Here is a 19123-nt window from a genome sequence, read left to right as displayed (position 1 = left end):
CAGCCAGCCCCATTAGACACCTCACTCTGATCAATACCAAGCCAAGCAGCACTGACCACACCCCGTGCTACAAGATGAGGAAAATATTGCAGAGGGCAGGACAGGGAAGGGGCAGAAGTGAAAAAGAGCTTCTGCAATTATATCTTCAGGTAATCATTTAACAGGCCAGACTCTAGAACAGTGGTTTTCAACCTTTTTTTCAGTCATAGAGGCCTACAAAATTTCCAATGGCAGTGCAGACCCCTTTGAATTGTAAGCATGGGTATTGACATATTTTTGACTGATCATAGTCATCTTTCATGGACCCCTCAGACAGTCTATGGATCCCCACAGTTCTGCAGACCACAGGCTGAAAACCACTGCTCTAGTAGATACCTCGCAGGAACCTACAGTAGTCGTACCCATACTAGGCTGTAGCTGTCACATGCTGAGAGCTAGATGGATCCATGGCTTACCCCTACTAATCATAACCTAAGTCAATAGTCTTAAGGTCAAAATAGAGCATACCTCTATGCCTGAAGTAACAAAGCCAACACAGCCACCATCTAGATTAGGGCTACAGGGAGGGAGGGGCACAGTGACTAGTCCTGTGAACTAGGCTTTTTCAGTAAATAAGCATGCAAAGATTTGCCCTTTTGAAAAACAAGGTCCTCCCCACCCCATGCTCAAGGCTGGTGGAAGGGTGTGTGGCAGGAGGGGCTGGTGTACAACTAAAGAAAGCTTCTGACTACAAGGTACCTCAACAAACCAGCACATTGTAGCAAAGGTAAATATTGACAGATGCCCTCAGATTAGGGAAATTTGAAACCTTCAGCAATTCCTGTTCTTCCCCCACAAATGCAAAGGAAAAATAAAGAACTGGTAAAGGAGCAATTAAATCACCCCCCTCTAAGTGACTCAGGGCCAAGATCAGAGTCCTAGCCTGCCCTGTACCACATGAACACCTAATGCAACAGTCTCTGCCCAGAAGGGTGTACAATCTGGAAGGGAAGCAGATGCAGGAACTTCCTTATGGTCACAGAGCAGGCATGGAAGCTACTTCTCTTCCCACAAGCCTGGGCAGCCTTTTTCCATTACACTTGAGAGAACCAGAGCCAACTACACAGACAAGTAGCTGTACCTGGAGAAGTTGCCTCTTCCTGAAGCAGGAGAAAAGAAACAAGTAGATTTTAAAGAAGTGAAGGCAGCCTAGGCAACTGGAAAAGCTATTTAATGATGGGTAGGATTCAGCTGGGGTTCTGTAAAACACTTACCTTCCTTGTGCAGAAGAGGCCCAGGAAACCTGGTTAGCCCTTCCTCAAAGGCCTAGTTGTCTGAAATTTGAGAGACATGTAAACCCCAGGAGCCGACTGGTAGTTTGGAACCCTTCACCCCAGCATAGAACCAAGTCCAGGGTGGAAGCGGGGGGGTGGGGGGCAGGAGACACTTCTCGGCTAGTGCAGAGCAGTTCAATGGCATGTGGTTTCAGGTTTCCCCAGCAATGCAAAGTGCATCCCTCCCCTACCCCTGCCCAGCATATGAGTAAGATTTCAGAACAGGGAAATAAGATGCTTTCCAGTTAGCCTAGAGACATTATAGCTTTCATGCAACTCCTTTCTCTAGACTCTGCCACCACAAGTCCCAGAGCTGCAGGTAATTCAGGCAAAAACCTTCAAGATACCAGAGGCTAACGTAGCAGGCTGGCTAGATTGCTGTTCATCAATCCTAAGAAGCCAGCAGTACCACCCGATGGGAAGTCCTTCCTAAATAGGACCAGAAGCACAGTGCGTACAGGTTTTCTGCACCACATCCCAAAGAGACTCAATCACAAGCCTTTGATGCTCCTCTGTTTGTAGGGAGCTGTATTGAAAACTGCCAGGCTGCAACAAGTCTTACACCTTCTACCTGAAGGCAGAGCAGGGTGGCACCACAGACTGTTTCAGAGAAGCCTAAAACTTTCATAAGCAACAGCTTGTTTCATCAGAAGCTAGGAATGGATTTGCAGAAAGCAGGGATTCTAACTTCCACAATGACATAGGAACAAATCATCCATTTCTGAGGGGGGGAAACCAAGGCTGGTGCCCCCATTTCTGAATATCTAGTAACATGAACGTGTGTCAGAGTTGAGATGGTGTCGTGGTGGACGTAGTCTTTCTGGATTTTAGGAAGGCCTTCAACACTCTCGTTAAAAAATTAGATCGTGGTGTTGATGCCTACACAGTCAGATGGGTCACCAATTGGCTGCAGGGCCCCACCCAGAGTGGTGGTGGATGGGTCATTTTCGACCTGGAGGGATGTGGGCAGTTGGGTCCTGCAGGGCTCGGTCCTCAGGCCTGCACTGTTCAACATTTTCATCAGCAACCTGGAGGAGTGGGTAAAAAGCACCTTGTTCAAATTTGTGGATGACACCAAGATGTGGGGAGAAGAGGGCATGCTAGGAGGGAGGGACAGGCTGCAATTGGATCTGGACGGGGTGCATGGATAAGAATAAGATGGGATTCAATACTGACAAGTGCAAGGTACTGCACCTAGGGAGAAAGAACCAGCAGAGTACATACAGGGTGAGGAACTCCCTTCTCATCAGTGCAGAGGCAGAAACAGATCTTGGAATCATCATTGATGCCAAAATGAACATGGGCCGGCATTGTGGGGATACAGTCAGGTAGGCCAAACATACCTTGTCATGCATCCACAGATGCAACACAAGCAGGTCCAAGGAGGTGATCCTCCCCCACCATAGAAAACTGGTTAGGCTGCAGTTGGAGTACTGCATCCAGTTCTTGGTGCCGCACTTCAGGAGGGATGTGGACAACATGAAGACGGTCCAGAGGAGGGCCACTCGCATGATCAGGGGACAGCAGGGCAGGCCCTACGAGGAGAGGCTAAGGGACCTGAACCTGTTCAGCCTCCACAAGAGAAGGCTGAGAGGGGATCTGGTGGCCATCTATAAACTGGCCAAGGGGGAGCAGCAGGCAATGGGAGAGTCCCTGTTCCCCTGAGCACTACTGGGAGTAACAAGGAATAATAGCCATAAATTGATGGAGAGTAGATTCAGGATAGACATCAGGAAGCGCTACTTCACAGTCAGGGCAGCTAGGATCTGGAACCAACTTCCAAGGGCAGTGGTGCTCGCTCCCACCCTGGGGGTCTTTGAAAGGAAACTAGATGATCACCTAGCCGGGGTCATTTGACCCCAGCATTCTTGCCTGCTCATGGCAGGGGGTCGGACTTGATGATCTGCTCTTCCAACCCTACCTAATATGAAACAATGGCCAATTTTGAGAAGCCCTAAGGACTAGCAATTGCCACAGAAGTCAAGGGCAGGGTGTTGGGCTTCTGCATGGCCATATGTATTTGGAATTGGGGGCCACTGCTGCCATGGTACAGCTGGGACCTTCCGTTGGATCTTCCATTTGTGTCCCACAGAAAGCAGCAAGACTGGTAGAGAAGTTGCATCATATTGGATGCAAGACCAAGCACTCAGAGAGCAAAAAGAGTAAATAGAGACAGGTACGTTGTTACCCTTTTTAGAACTAAGGCGGTTATTCTCAGCCAGGTTCTGTGAGACTCTTAAGGGTACCACACAGTTAGGTGTGGAAACATCTATGTGATGCACAGGATACACCAAGAGATATCAAATAGGGATCCTGTGGCAAAAAACACTCTGACCTGTTGGGTTGGGGTCTTTCTGAGTTCTCTGCAATGTAAGAATTGCTCTTTTTGTTTCTTGACCATGGAAAAAATAACAAAGCTAAAAGCTGACATTTTCTAAGGAGTGCCTCAAGTATAAAAAGGTTGACAATCACTGCACATGGGAAACAGAAAAGCTCTCACCTTCCGCATAAATCAGCAAGTCTTGGAATTGCTGATCTACCAGGCCACAATAATGTGTGAAGGGGAAATATTGGACAAAGATAAGATTTACAAATCTTACCCTTAGTTCATCTCTCTAAACCAACACAAAGTCCAAAGCATGACAACAAAGAATTGGGATTATTATTTTTAATAGTGAGGTTTAAAGAACTGCATTGAAGGTGAAACGGGAAGAAGCATACAAAAGAATTAGATCAGAGTTCAAACTACAGTACGAGTCCCTCCAAGGGAGAAGTTTAAAAAAACAAAACAAAACATACAATAAATTATAAAAATCCAGCTAACATGCAGACTCCACACACACACACACACAGGTCAGGTCTAGGGCATTTATACAACAGCATGTCAAACACTTCAGCTCTTCCATGCTGTGAATTTGTTGCAGTGGAAGGAAGACTCAGGCAACTGGAATCCTTCAGCCTGGTGGCACTACAGACGGTCAAGAAGAAGTGGACTTTAAAATAGGACCAAACAGGCAGAAGAAAATAGTGAGGGGACTATGCACACCGATTTCCTTCTGTCAAAGCAGTACGAGGAGGGAAATTGCCTTTGACATGGTAAGGCACAATGAGGGCGAGTAGAAGTGGAGAAAACCTCTCTTTTGTTCAATAATCATTCTTGCTCAGAGACATCAATTGGTCTTTCAAAGACCCATCTCACTTCTGCCTCCCTGAAGCCCAGATGCATGCCTGTTTGGTGCTGTCCCAGCAGCCATGCAAGGTAATAGGAATTTGGGCAGCAGAATGACAGAATCTTAGTTCTTGGCTGGTCCCAAAGTCTGGATTTCAAAATGATTGCAGCGGGGCCTTGTTAGGTGATGCAGCTCCTCAGTGGACAAGAGCACCTCTGGTTGCTGCAGCGTCTATGTATGCAAAGACCCTGGTCTGAAGAACCACCATTTCAAGAAAGCAAGAAAAAATAAACCCTGCTTTACATTATGCAAAGTCTGTAACAGATTATTTTCTCTCTCACCATTCCCTGGAGAAAGATTATTGTTCAAGGTTGCTTAGGCTCCTTTCCAGGGCTCAGTTGGCCAAGGTATTGCACTGGCATGCAGTGGTACATTCTACCTTCTGTCCCTTCCCCACCACTGCCACCCAGTCGCCATGGTGATTTAATACCTCCTTTAAGAGCTCCCAGCATGGTACCATTAGCAGCATCCTTTAACAAATCACAGTTTGGTGGAGCAGAATGCTCCGCATTGCTATAAAGCTGGCTCAGCCTGCATTCCCCAGTGATGAAAAAGCTGCCATGACAGCACTAACAGCTGGGGTTTTGTCAACAGCAGCATGATAAAGGACATGCTAACAGGTTTCAGGTGAGCAGTAAGTACCACAATGCACGTACAATGAGATTATAAACACCTAACATCAAAGTGCTTTGGCCCAGAATTTGCTATTTGAACAGACGTGCACCTTTATTTTTATTTAAATGTTATACCAAGTTTACCGTTTTGCTTTTTTAATTTTGCCCTCTGAAAAGAATCCCCTCTTCGCTTCCAAAAAAATCAACAAGTCAAGGAAGCCAATATTACAGGGAAAAAAATATATTGTATATATATTTTTTCCTTTAAAAAATTTATTTAAACAAAAATGCACAGTGCATTTAACTTCTCTTCCCAACCAGCTACGCTGGGCAGATTTTTTTTCCTCCAGAAAAAAACAAAACACAACAGCAAAGGTTTCCTTTAACTGGGCAGTGTTCCTCAACATGAGTGCTGCCTAGTTCTAACTTAAAAAGGATACACATTTCCATCATCATAGAAAAAAGCAGTTTAAAGGTGAGTATTTTAGTATACTTGCAACAAGCCCACCTTCCTCCTATATTACAAGCTTTTTACAACATAGAAAATAGATTGGTAACTATGATTAATGTAACCTGCACCCCATTAGAGTAAATATACATAATAAGCAGTCTGGTACCAACAGTTTGACAGAAGTAGTGTATAAGGCAAAACGTAAGCTAGGTATTGTATTATTAGAAACCATTCTGCGGCCTACAACCAGTCAATCAGTTTGGCCAAGCAAGGCCTCATGAGAATTACAGTGAAGATGTCTGCTTATCACATTACCCACTGTGGCATGACAAGCAGCTCACCCACACTGTACTCCTCCTCACAGATCCATATCTAGCCCAACTCCTTTAGTTTCTTAATGCTACCAAGATAACTTCCCCAATTAATGTGATGCCTTTGGTAGGTTGCCCTTACAGTTGAGATGGCGTAAGAGGGCACGGAGGGCTCTGCCACCTGCTGTGTCGTGGGCACTCTTTCCAGAGCCACCCCACCGCACTCACACAGGAACCTGTCAGTATGATTATGCTGACCACTCCTGACATGGCATGTTCCCTTTGCTGCAGGCTGTCTCCGAACCAGAAGGTGAGCCAGAGATTTCTGCAGCTGTTAACTGTACCGGATCCAAGAAAAGGGATGGATTGGTTTTGTCAAATTAACCATGGCAGGAGAGAGGGCAATCTGGCAACAACATGCGTGTTGTAATAACACACTGCCTGAGGAACGATGGTGCAGCCCCAGCTAGCAGGTCTCAGACAGGAGCCAAGACCCAGATCATGAACTGTGCTGCAGCTGCCAGCTCTGAGCTTCTTCGTTTCGAGACTGTGTTTAGCACCTTTCTACAATGGCTTCCTTCACTTTCCGAGTCAAAGATTTGCTTGGATGGCCACTGCCCAGTGGCTCCACGGTTTCTTCTGACAGTTTTAAAATCAGCATACACTCCCTTCAACATATTACATACAGAAAGTGGCCATTTGTCAGCTTTGGGTAACCAGTTCAGTTTAAACTCCCCCCACCCCAGCTTGTTACTCAGCATTAGCTTAACAGGTTAATATGTAGTGTTCACATCCAATAGTGTTCTTGATATTAAAAAAACTCTTAGAAGACGTATTCCTTTTCTTTGACCACCTCTACAATCGAACTTCCTTCTTTAAAAAGGATCAAATGTTCCTCCCCCAGCCCTGGCAGGAGCAAATGGGTCACTCCTTGTACCGAGCTGGTTTCTGGTCCCAAAACTGCCATGCTGGCTTGCCCTGCTCTGCATTAATTGCTATGTGAACCAGGGAGGGAAAAAAAAAGTCTCTGCATGAATCTTCAGAGTGGAGCAAGAAGCTTCTTTCCAGCATGATACATGGATCTGCAGCTACAAAGTGGAGGATGGAACTCACCCAGATACCACTGCAAAACGGTTTGGTCCAGGTATGAAATGCATAGATGGAGGTGAGAAGGTGGGTTCATCTGAGTGGGTTTTTTCTTTGCGCTGCTGGGAAAAACGGAGACACTAGGAGCTTCTCATGCAGGTTCCTAAGAGGCAGGGAGGGTGGGGAAATCCATTCAAGGAAAGAAAGAAGGTCCATTTCTTTGCCAAGGAACAACCAGACTCTGCAGCTGGACTTCACCTGGGGATGGGAGGCAGAGGCGGGGCCCCACGGGTAGCTGCAAGACAATAAAAGTTGGCTTAATATGAATCAGGTCCAGGGAACTGGTGGCAAAACTGGTGGTGGGGCCAGCTGGAGCCAAATGGCTGAGAAAATGCTAAACTAGGGTCAGCTGAGTTACCCAACTCAGAGGTCTCCTTGCTGGCTGCCAGGACTCTTTCAAAAGGGGGTTGAAGAATTATTTACTTGGAGGTGGACAGGCCTGATTCCTGGCACAGTTACTGGCTCCTTTTATCCTGGGAATCAACCCACTCAGCATATTTTTACTGTTCCCGAAATGCATTAAATGTCTGGAGCCTGTGATTTGTTTCCTGTGACTATGGAACCAGCCATCGTAAAGAGGTGAAAGCTACAGTGCTTATGTTTCCAAAGCCACATTAAACATTTATTGGTTTAAAGAAGACAATCAGCATTCCAGTCTCCTCGGGAGCCTCTCCTGCCAGGCAAGGGTATGTTAGCTGCTCCAGAACACCAGCTTCGTCTGGGCTGGAGCCGGAGCCCAGCAAATGTGCTTCTTCAACCCATGTCACCACAGCATCCAAGTACCTTAAAACCCTTCATGCATTTACCTCATGAGCAGCTGATCTGCCCAGCACCTTTCTGTTCAGGTCAAGTTCAGTAGTCTTGGACTCTTAATGGGGGGAAGGGAGGAGAGAGGGAGGGGGCACTTCATGCTTTAACTAGATGCACGATTCCAGGCCCCAAGGTGCAGTCGCTAAAGCCAGTTTGTGCCAGCTCTGGCACCATGAAGGGGCATAAAATAGGTGGGAGTAAATCACTGAGGATTCTGCTCTGTACAAGTGATGACCCCCTTACCCGACCCAGCACTGGCCTACTGGTGCTAACATCCCAGCTCCCAGCGTGCATGAGGGTCAGGAGGGCAGTGCACTACCCTCTGGGGGCTCTAACTTAGATTTCAGAGACGTTAGGGGTGGAAGGGACCTCGGAAGATTGAGTCCAGCCCCTTGCCCCAGGGACAGGAAATCAGCTGAGGTCATAGGATCCCAGCAAGAAAAACATCCAGGTTTCTCTTGAAGGCATTCAAAGTAGGTGCTCGAACCACCTCCAGCAGCACACCATTCCAGACCTTGGGGGCTCAGACAGTAAAGAAGTTCTTCCTTATGTCCAGCCTGAAACGGTCTTGCAGGAGTTTATAACCGTTCAACCTTGTAACCCCTTAGGGTGCTCTAGTGAACAAACGTTCCCCCAGGTCCTGATGAACACCCCTTATAAGTTTATAGGTGGCCACCAGATCACCCTTGAGCCTGCACTTTTCCAGACTGAAAAGTTCCATGGCTCTCAGCCTCTCGTCGTAAGGTCTGTTTTCCTGACCTCCGATCATGTGCGTGGCTCTTCTCTGGACTCTCTCAAGCTTCTCCACATCCTTTTTGAATTGTGGAGCCCAAAACTGGATGCAGTACTCCAGCTGCAACCTCACCACAGCCAAGTACAATGGGAGAATGATGTCCTGGGATTTGCTTGAGAATCATCTATGGATGCAAGCCAGTGTTTTGCTCGCTTTATTGGCTGCAGCATCACATTGCAGGCTCATGTTCATTTTGTGGTCAATCCTGACCTTCAAGTCCCTCTTGTCCGTAGTGCTAGTCAGCATAGCACTGCCAAGCCTATAGACATGCTGAAGGTTTTGACTCCCAAGGTGGAGAACCTTGCATTTTTCAGTGTTAAACACCATCAGGTTCTCATCTGCCCATTTACTGAGCCTGTCAAGGTCAGCCTGGATTACCCCTGTCCTCAGATGTGGATGCTTGACCCCAAAGTTTGGTATCATCTGCGAACTTGGCCAGTCCGCTTCTGACTCCAATGTCCACATCTTTAATGAAGAGGTTGAACAAAATAGGTCCAAGGACGGAGCCTTGAGGGACCCACTGGTCACAGGGCACCATGACGATTGACTTCCATCAACCACCACCCTCTGGGTCTGATCACGGAGCCAATTCTCCAGCCAGCGGATCGTGGTGGACCCAAGGCCACAGATAGCCAGTTTTGCCAAAAGGTGATCATGGGATACCAGATTGAAGGCTTTCTTTTTTTTTTTTTCAAAAAAGTCGAGATGTATGACATCAATCTCTTCCCCCTTGTCCAGGTGATAGGTTACCTGGTTGTAAGAGGAAAGGAAATTGGTCAAGCATGACCTACCCGCAACAAACCCGTGCTGGCTGTCCCTCAGGGTATTGCCATTGGCCAGTCCGTTATGAATGGCCTCCTTGATGGACTGGGCCTGCAGAGGCTCCCCATGCAACTAAATTAGACATGAAATGTGAAGCTCACAAAAAGTCACCTACATCCACCTGCCCCCAGGTGAAGGAACAGAAGAGGCAAGTGTCTGGCTCTGGAGGTTCTACAGGGCTAGGTTAGGTTGACGTCCATCTCACTAGTCAATACCAGCTTTGCGAGAGCTTTACAGCATGGTTACAAGGGAGGCCAGCCTGGCTAAGAACAGGAGAGCTGTACTGACTCCGGTATCTCTCAAGTGTATTTTACATCCAAAGGACAATATTGTAATGAACTACAAGCCCCCTTCCCCCGTGGCATGCATCTGATTTTAGCTATCAGGTATGAACGGGGTGTGAGGGGAGCCTAGAAAGGAAAGAAGGTCTAAAAGAAAATTGAGAGCAAAGAAAGGTGAGAGCCCAAGCTACCAAATGTGGTACAGGCAGCTCTGTGATCACTGATCAGATACATGGGGTTGCTTTAACTTCTTTCCAAGTTTTCAAAAGCCTGGGTCCATTGAGTAGGCTGGGGCTCCTCCACAGGACCTGCAGGAGCCAATGGGGTTTGCAAGAGTGGCTGTGCAACTTACCTCTATTACTTTTGCTGGGATAAATTCTCTGAAAATGTTTATATTCTTCTGGAGCAGGAAAGTCTTCAACTGGATGAAAGGAATATTTAGATTCAAAGTCATCTGCAAAGACAGGGAAAAAAAGAGTGAAGTCCAGGTTGTTGTGGGAAGATGAAACAAGTAGACAAGCGCAGTCCTCTGGAGGTCTCAGACAAGCTCCATCAGTTGTGGCCAAGACTGCAGAAGTGCTTTGCTCCCACCAAAAATCAACGGAGAATTACCCACCACCCTACCACGAGCACCACCAGATCAGCAGAGTCCTTCATAAGATCTGCCCCCTTGCATTTCTCTTTAGCTAGAGCAAGAACATGCCACATAACACTTAACTGGAGTATGAAACACGAAGGAACAAAGCCTAATGAGTTAGGACAAACAAACCCAAAGGGATCTGTCCTTGTGCACTCAATTGGGATGGCAGACTTCAGTCACACAGCTATATTTCCCTTTCAACCTGGCAGTATAGCCTGAGGAAACAGGTACCAGAAGAGAAAGGGCCCATGCACAGCATGGAAGACTATGTGACAGGAGAAAATGAGGCGCCAACCAAACAGTCCCACACAGGAGCACTCCCACTGGTACTGCCCACAAAGCTCCTGGCCCACGTATAATGGCTGCACTTCCAGAGCAGAGACTAGACTTAACCATGCAAATGCTCTGATGCCTATAAATGTTGAAAGAGGACCATATTCCTTCCCCAGTCAGAGATGTGGGTTTTCCAATGCCCTAAATACAGCACGATCTGATTTAGCACATTTACTAAATAGTAGTCAAATAAACAAAATTTAAAAAGTACCCCCATGTTGATTTTATGTTCCAATAGCCACAAGTATTTGAACCGAAATATCTGATTAGGAAAAAATTAAATATAGCACACAATGTGGTTTAAACGTTATATTCAAACCAATTCAAAGCTTTATGTGGAAAGAAATTTTTTTCATTGGAATACTTGTAAAAATGTAAAAACAATACACAATGGCATGTGCTTCCCTTACATTGTTTAAAATTTAAAGGAAAAAACTGAAGGCACTGAAAACTGTTGACACACTAATTTTAGCACACCCAAAGAATTATGCATGATATGCTGTGGTTGTCCACTCATCTACTTCAGAGTTTAATTCGCTTCCACTAAGGTCACTGCAGCACCTCCAGTTTCACTGTCACTATCTGTAAAATCACTTGCACTACTTATTAGTTCCATTCCAGAATCAGACTGAGGAAATCTCATTCAGAACTACATGCACCACATTCTCTTTCACGAAAGGATGTTTTTTTACCAATGAGTCTATGGGCAAGGGCAACTTATCACAACACATCTTCACTAATTGTGCTTCTGACTGATTCTCCAGAAGAAAGATTTTGAGAAATAGAAACAAGCTTAGCGGTGCGTTCATTTGGTTTTGATCTGACCTGCACAGCCAATTAGGTGAACTCATAACTACTCATAACTCGATTTTTGGTTTGGATTATTATCCGAGTGTACTTACCCTCCCATTTACAAAACATACACACACACACACACTCTCTCTCACACTTCCTAGGGATAAATCACCTGAAAAACGTTAATTACAACTTTGAAACTGCCAAACTTGCCTAATATTGTATTGGCATCCATTCATTGTTACGAATGAATTTTATGAAACAATGAATTTTTAGCACATCCACTGCTTCGCAGAAGCAGGATTTCCAGCAGCTTCACCACTCCATAGCATGTCAGAAAGACATAGATGCCCAGGAAATGGAAGGCTTCTCCTTTACACAAAAACCTCTTCAAGGAGTAGGGAATTGTTAAGTGTAGACGGTACATTTCAGTCAATGAGCAATTCACCCCACCCCTCCTTAGACTCTGAAGATGACATAATCAACATAACTTCACGGGCACCGTCATTTAGGGGGGGTTTTCATAAGCCACCCTGGTAGCAGCTACCCAGGATATGAGAAACATAGGATAAGAATTCATTGCTAAGAGGGGGAAGAGGAAGAATGATATTGTCCCGCGGGGGGACGGGGGTTTATCAAAAGAGAGCAGTGGATGGAGGTGGGTAGACAGTGCTCCTCTGATAGCCCTTCCATAACAGAAAATCTGGAGATGGTGAAGTAGGAACAGATGCCCAGAGAGCATTATAAAATCTCTGGACCCCACATACTTGAGGCAGAAATGCCAGCCAAGCAGTAAGATAATGCCAAGTATGCCACTCTACAAGTGCTGAAGATGCCAGGAGAGCCCCAGATCCACACAAGAGGCTTCAGGAGCTGCTGCTCCAAGGAGCTCGTGCTTTGTTTACACAGGACCTATAAGAATAGCAACTTCTTCACAGCCCTGCCAACCTTGTACTGTGGGGGCTTTAGGATGTAAAAGGGATGCACAGAATATGAAGCGCATTCCCCAAATGGCTCCGTACCATGCAGAAGACTTGTACTTACCCAAGAAAGACCTCACTGTGGAGACAGACTCTCTGTGCCCATTTCTTATCGGGGGAGGTGGTGGGGGTGGCCCAACTGGCGTTCTCGTCGGTGGGGGTGGGGGTTTCCCTCGGCTCTGAGGATCTGAGGACCCATGCATCCTGAACGGTGGTGGGGGAGGAGGGGCGTCTCGACCACCATTCCGGATCATTGGGGGCGGGGGTGGCGGGGCTGCAAAAGAAACCCAGGGGATTAGTGCAAACCCACAACAGCCTCCTTTACCAGCCATGAGGACAGCAGGGGGAAGGAGTAAGGGGAAAGACTGGGAGTACTGCGGAGGAAATGCTCATGTGTGCCGGAGAACACCAACATCCCCTGGGAGTCCTCAGGGGCAGTGACAGGATCCAGAAAGCTGTGCCATCAGTACTCAGCCAGGGAAGCTACCCAGATCCACCCTCACAGTCCACGCACCTATCCCCAGCACAACACCCTTTTCTGCTCTTAACACATTAACAGACATCCCCACTCCTTAGCTTCACATATTTTCTCCCTCCCCGGTCAGCAACAAGGGCAAAGCCACCAGTCTCTGCACACCACATTAGACATGTTCACCTACTTCCCAGCAGACAGAGGACTTCCACTTCCAAGTGAACAGCAGCCATAAGCAGACAATCCCATTGGTGGCTGACCCTATGTGGGCAGGCCTGCTCCCCTAACAGCGGTCTGCTCTCTTTCCTGTCTCCAGCAATGGTGCTTTCCCAACTACAACCTCCCTTGGCTTGTTTATGCGTCTGCAGCAAGAAGGTTTCCCAACCCTCCCTTGGCAGAAACAGCCTGGTAGACAGGGAATGGTGCAAAATGGCAGATGTAACCCCACCCCCCAATCCCTCTGGGCAGCTCAGAGCCACATTATGGTTTCTCAAAGTTGTGACCATTTCAGAGTGAGCACAACTAGGGCCCCAAACCCACACTCTTTGTGCAAGCTGAGCTTCCAGTGCAGCACAAAGTAGGCCCGTGGCTGGGAGAAAATACATGGATCAGGTGCTCAGGAAGCAACTACAAGGAAAATCTTCCCTGTGGCTTGGAGCATTTCTGATGTTTTTAATCACCCCTGCCCAGCTTCCATGACAAAATGAATCTGCAGTTCATGTTCCTAATTAAGCTAATTACATGCAGAATAACGCAACAGATACTGAGCTGTAACTCAATCGAGGGATTCTGGCAGGGCCGGAAGGATTCCCAGAACTGGCAGATGACCAAGTTGGAGCTGCGATTTAATGCTGAACTCCAGGCCTGTGTCTTTGGAAGGGAGGATAAATACCAGCATTATGCTTTCCCATATCCAAGGGCTGCACAAACACTAATGTTTGGCTGGCTATGGAGAAGCGGACGAGGGAAGCAGCTAGGACACTGAAGAGAGAACAGCGGGTACTTTAAAATTAAATGTTTGCTCGAGTCCCAATTCCACAGGTTGAAAATTATCCTTGAGAAGTTATAACTGCAGTAACCATCTGGGAACTCAGTCAAGAACCTCTGTGAGAATACATCCCTGTCTAAAGCAAGGGCCAGGATTGTAGGAGAAAACTGACACTGTCTGCAACCAGATACACAGGGCATCCTAGCTCTCTTGATCAACTTGACAGGTAGACGCCAATCCTTCCATCCCCCATCCCTGCCCCAGCTGCAGCAGGCTCTGAGGTTTCCACTTGGTTTATAGCCTTTATTCCACATCAAATGTAATCTGAATCATCTGGTGCTGTAGCTAATCAGACACCCAAGGCCAGAGTCTGAACTAAATGCATCCTACTTGGAGGCTAAAACAGGATCTCGAAGCACATGCCCAACTCAACACTGCTTTCAGGAGACACCTGATTGCCCCCCACTGCTTTACACAACACTCAGTGGTTCTGATCTAATGCTACACACAAGCTCTGACACAGGGCACAGCAGAATGAGAACTAATTAGCTAAGATGCAAGCAACATGTAAATGTAGCTCTGCTTTCCATGTGGGAGCCAGCCTGCATGGAGCAGCCTGGCACTGGGAACATTTATGGGGTACTGGCTGAGACCACAAGCAAGATAAGCTGTAGGGCTGGAAGTACAAAGTAGTTAAAGATCAAGAGGCAGTGCTTTAAATCCTTCTGCAAGCCCAAGCCTCTTACTCTAGCATACTCCAGTCAGTCCTACCAGAGGGTTACTACATCGCTTTCTAAGAATGAGCACCCTAAGGTGAGCATTCAGGAGCTTCCTGTCAGCCAGCTGCAAACAGCAACTCCCGGTCTGGATACCCAGTGCAAGTCTATTGACGAGAATGCGCTAGAAGAGCTCTTACCTGCTCCTCTGCTTGGAGGGTCTCGGGCTGGCGGAGGGGGTCTATTGCTCTGTAGAGATGGGGAAGCTGAAGTGGGCGGAGGTGGTGCCAGGCCCCTAACAGGACCTGCAGTCTTCCTATGCAAAGAGTTGTGTCTCTGTGGTAGCTCAGGGGCCGACTCATTAGTAGGACTAGAGGGACCATTGGGGACGCCTGGAGGCTGTCGATAGGGAGGCGGAGGAGGAGCCAGAGACTGGTTCTGAGAACTTAGCCCCGTTCGGACGTTGACTGGGGAAGGGGGAGGCTTGATGGGAGGAGGGGCTGGGGGTCCATCTCGGCTTGTGGGTAGCCGCTGTCCTGGCGTTGGTGGCAATGGCTTCTCCCGGTTGTAAGAAGGTGCCTTGCTGCTGTGCATGGGAGGTGGGGCGGGAGGTGCGTTAGCTCGGCGTCCTGGTGGCGGGGGTGGAGGGGCAGAGGAGCTGTGTTTCATGCCAGTGCTGCCAGCACTGTTGGGCCGGGAGAGGTCTGGCAAGGAAGGTCTCTGCATCCGTGGAAGCTCTGGAGGGGAAGCCCGGCTGTTGTCAGAATCATCATGAGGTCGGCTGTTGCTGGCAGGCACTGGAGGCCGTGGTGCAGCTGACCTGGAGCCAGGAACTTGCACAGACGGCTTACCAGAGGAGCCATCTGCAACAGATAGATACCTGGGTTACATGCAAGCAGGAGAAAGTGCTAAATCCTGGCTGAGAGCTGTGTTGGGGGAAGAGAGGGGTGAAATGTAAAGGCTCATCTTAGTTTCAAGAGGGTCACCAATTCCACTGCAGGAATCCACCACAAAGCCCAGTCTGGCTCACCTGCTCTACTCACTGGGAGGATGAGGACAGCATAACAGAATGCATACAGTGGGGGCAGGGACAGTACACAGCTCCTGCCTACGTGCCACCTACCTCTAACCAGGACTTCACAACCCAAGTTCTCCAAAGGTCAAGTCTGCCCACAGATGTATGTTGAAAAGTCCCATTTGTCAATTCACAAGTCCATTTTAAAGGCACTAGACAGACAGTGACAGATCAAGTCTCCCAATGTCCTCAGGAAGCAAGTTATTTCTACTCTATAGCTGGGGAAACAAGCCCAGACAGAGGTGGCTTACTTGAGGTTACAGATAGGAGAGGCATCAAAAATGGGTCCCCCTGGCCTGTAGTCAACGCTTTCTTCCTTGTTCCAACACAGAACCATAAAAAATGAGGGTTGGAATGAAGCTCAGGTGGTCATCTTGTCCATCCGCCTGCTCAAATAGGACCATCCCCAACTAGATCATCCCAGCCAAGGCTTTGTTTAGCCTGGTCTTTAAAACCACCAAGGATTGAGATTCCACAACCCCTCTGAGTAGCCTGTTCCAATGCTTCACTACATTCCTAGTGAGAAAGTTGTTCCTAGTAACTAACCCAAACTTCCCTCACTGCAACTTGAGACCGTTGCTTCTCATTGTCATGTTGGTGAATCCACAGGCGGGAAAAAGGCGAGACAATATCCCAGCTCTGAGATTGCAGCAGCCCCTTTCCAAAGGCCATTTAGCAGCAAGGGCAGGGGGATGAAGACCACATCTTTAAGCAGTTGCTCCAGAACCAAGTACCAGGCCTAATAAGCTGAGGCTTCCAGGCCAGCACTGAAACAAGCAGTAACAACAGTATGCTGCCCCAGACCCCAAGCCCTCCAGAACATGAGCACCAGAGTCACACACTTCCCAAAATAGGACCTTTGCCAGAGAATAATTTCCTGGATACCTGAGCTGTCCTTGGCTCCTACAGGCCTGAGCTTGGGAACTCCACCTTGAAAGAGGCCTCCCTTTGGCTGGAGTGCCGCCGAACTGGAGCCATAGCTGCCACCGCCGCCACCACCTTTGGGTTCTGAAATGAGAGGATTATATCTCTGCTTCTGCTGCAAGTCCCCTACTAATTTAACCCCTTCCTAGGGAAGGATTTTTTTTTTGGTGGCCTGTTTCCCCATCACATCCTGAACTGAAAGTGCCTATGTGGCAGATGTAACACATGCCTGACTGAGGGATCGGGTAACATCAGACGTAAAGGACTTAGAGCTGTGCTGCTCATAGCGACACCCACTGCTGGGCAGAAAGAGAAAGTCTTTTTGCATGCTGTCTTGTGTCTTCAAAACTGACTTGAACCGCCCCAAGGTGCATCTGGACTCAGGGAATGAAACTTGGTGCCATTACAGAGCCCCGCACAAATCTACAAAGAAGTATGTATTTTACTGAACAAGTCCCCAAGGCCAACGCTGAATAACACTTTCCATCATCAGTCTCTATAAAGGGAAGCTGGTAGGAAACCACTTTAGAGTTTGTGGAAGCATCCTGAGGGGCTGTAGGCTCAAGAGGAACAGCTTTGCCAGGCACAAGCAGCACCACAGGGACTGAAATTCCCAACGGACGCAGGAGGACTTTGAGGTCATCATCTTCCATGTGAGAACTGGGACCCAAGACACAGTGGAGACACCTGGGGTAAGGTACTTACTTTCAAGGACAGGGGCGCTGCGGTCATTGATCTGTGTCACCTTCTTTAGCTTGGCCCCCTTGCAAATATCCTGCAGCAGGGCTCCCCTCCCTCGCTCCTCCTCTCTGCTTAGCTTTGGGGGCTCGGTGTTTGCCTTGAAATGGAAAAAGTGTCAGGAGAGAAACAGGTCAATGCCAATACTTCCTCAGCCCTCCTGATGCATCAAATGGGTTTATGAGAAGTTCCAGCATAACTCCTACCTCCTCTGCCAGCGAAGTATCCCCAATCCCTCTGGTGCCATGACCCTCTGGCTGTGCCAACCACACTGTTTCCACCCTGCCCCCCTGCCAAACTGCCCCTTCCATCTGAGAAACAGAGTCATTCCAGTTCTTGTAGTCTCATCAAGTACCCCCCAATGCTGCAGCCCCAAAGGGAGGCAAAGGGGAAAATCTAAAAATTCCTAATACATCACTAACACGGACAACCAGAACCAGGCCATAGTCCTCCCCTGCCTCACAGCTCCAAATCTTAGCTAGATGAACAAAGGCTTTGTGAGAGTGGGGCCCCTTTGGAGCCACTGAGGGAAGAAGGGGATGGGGGGAGGGTCAGAGCCAGACCACAGTAACACATAGATCACAGGGATCAAATCTAGCTCACCATCGCAGTCCACCCTAGGAGCCTTTTATTCCCTAGTACTCAAGTGGGGGTTGGCTTTGGGGGAGGCACTGTCTCTTACTAGAGACAGCAGTGGTGATGAGCTGGAGTTAGTCCCCTGCTGCTTGCTCCCAACTGCCTTTCCTCCCCCAGTCCTGAGGTGCTTTTAGAATTCAATGGCAAGAAAGATTCGGCCTCAAGCCAGCAGCTCTGCCAGTGGGACACTTGTAGCACTTAGTCATGCCGGCTACAGCTAACAGGGAGCTCTGCTGACCACAACGGAACATCCAGGGGTATAAGGGAAACGGGGCCAGATCAGGATTCTGCACCCAGGGAGCGACCTAATTAACAGGCTCGTTCAGAGTGTATGACACCTTCCGAGCAGCATGTAGACGTTCACTAATCCTCACAGGATTCATCTCCCCATCACACAGGTAGGGGAACAGCAGCACTGAAGAGCAAGATGACTTAGCCATGGTCATAGCAAGGTCCTGCATCCTGAGGAAGGCAGTGAAATAACCTAGAGCATCTAAGTCAGAGGTTCATAGATTTTACAGACATTAGGGCTGGAAGAGACCTCAGGAGATCATCAAGTCCAGCCCCCTGCCCCAAAGGCAGGAAGTCAGCTAGGGTCAGAGGATCCCAGCAAGATAAGCATCCAAACACCTCTTAAAGGAGTCCAGAGTAGGTGCTTGCACCACCTCTGGAGGGAGCCTATACCAGGCCTTGGGGTCTCAAACAGTAAAGAAGTTTTTCCTTATGTCCAGCCTAAAACAGTCTTGGAGGAGTTTGTGACCATTGGACCTTGTCATTCCTTGGAGCGCTCTGGTGAACAGATGTTCCCCCAGATCCTAATATACACCTTGATGTACTTATAAGCTGCCGCCAGTTCCCCCGAGCCTGCGCTTTTCCAGGCTGAAGTGTCCATGGCTTTCAGCCTCTTTTCATAAGGCCTATTCTCCTGTCCTCTGCGTGTGGCTCTCTCCTCTGGACTCAAGTTTCTCCGGGTGATGCGGCTGTGAAGAAAGCATGCCAAGCAAGAGGAGTAAAGTAGCCAGCAGCCACACAGAGAGAAGCAGCTTACCTGGTTA

At 48.1% G+C, this 19123-nt stretch overlaps 1 protein-coding gene across 1 annotated transcript; it reads right to left on the bottom strand.

Moving 5' to 3' along the window:
• Positions 1-3966: 3966 nt before the first annotated feature.
• On the bottom strand, positions 3967-18627 carry WIPF2 (WAS/WASL interacting protein family member 2). Its single transcript, XM_019550342.1, has 7 exons — positions 18407-18627; positions 17400-17532; positions 16656-16778; positions 14896-15558; positions 12584-12793; positions 10124-10225; positions 3967-7300 (listed from the first exon to the last, which is right to left on the bottom strand). The coding sequence occupies exons 1-7, from the start codon at positions 18527-18529 to the stop codon at positions 7260-7262; spliced, it is 1395 nt and encodes a 464-aa protein (XP_019405887.1). The 5' UTR covers positions 18530-18627; the 3' UTR covers positions 3967-7259.
• Between the last annotated feature and the right edge of the window lie 496 nt (positions 18628-19123).

This window comes from Crocodylus porosus, unplaced genomic scaffold (assembly GCF_001723895.1).
Source record: "Crocodylus porosus isolate Cpor-Errol unplaced genomic scaffold, CroPor_comp1, whole genome shotgun sequence".
NCBI lineage: Eukaryota > Metazoa > Chordata > Crocodylia > Crocodylidae > Crocodylus > Crocodylus porosus.
The sequence above is the reverse complement of the archived record's forward strand: the minus strand, read 5'-3'. Positions and strand labels throughout refer to the sequence as shown.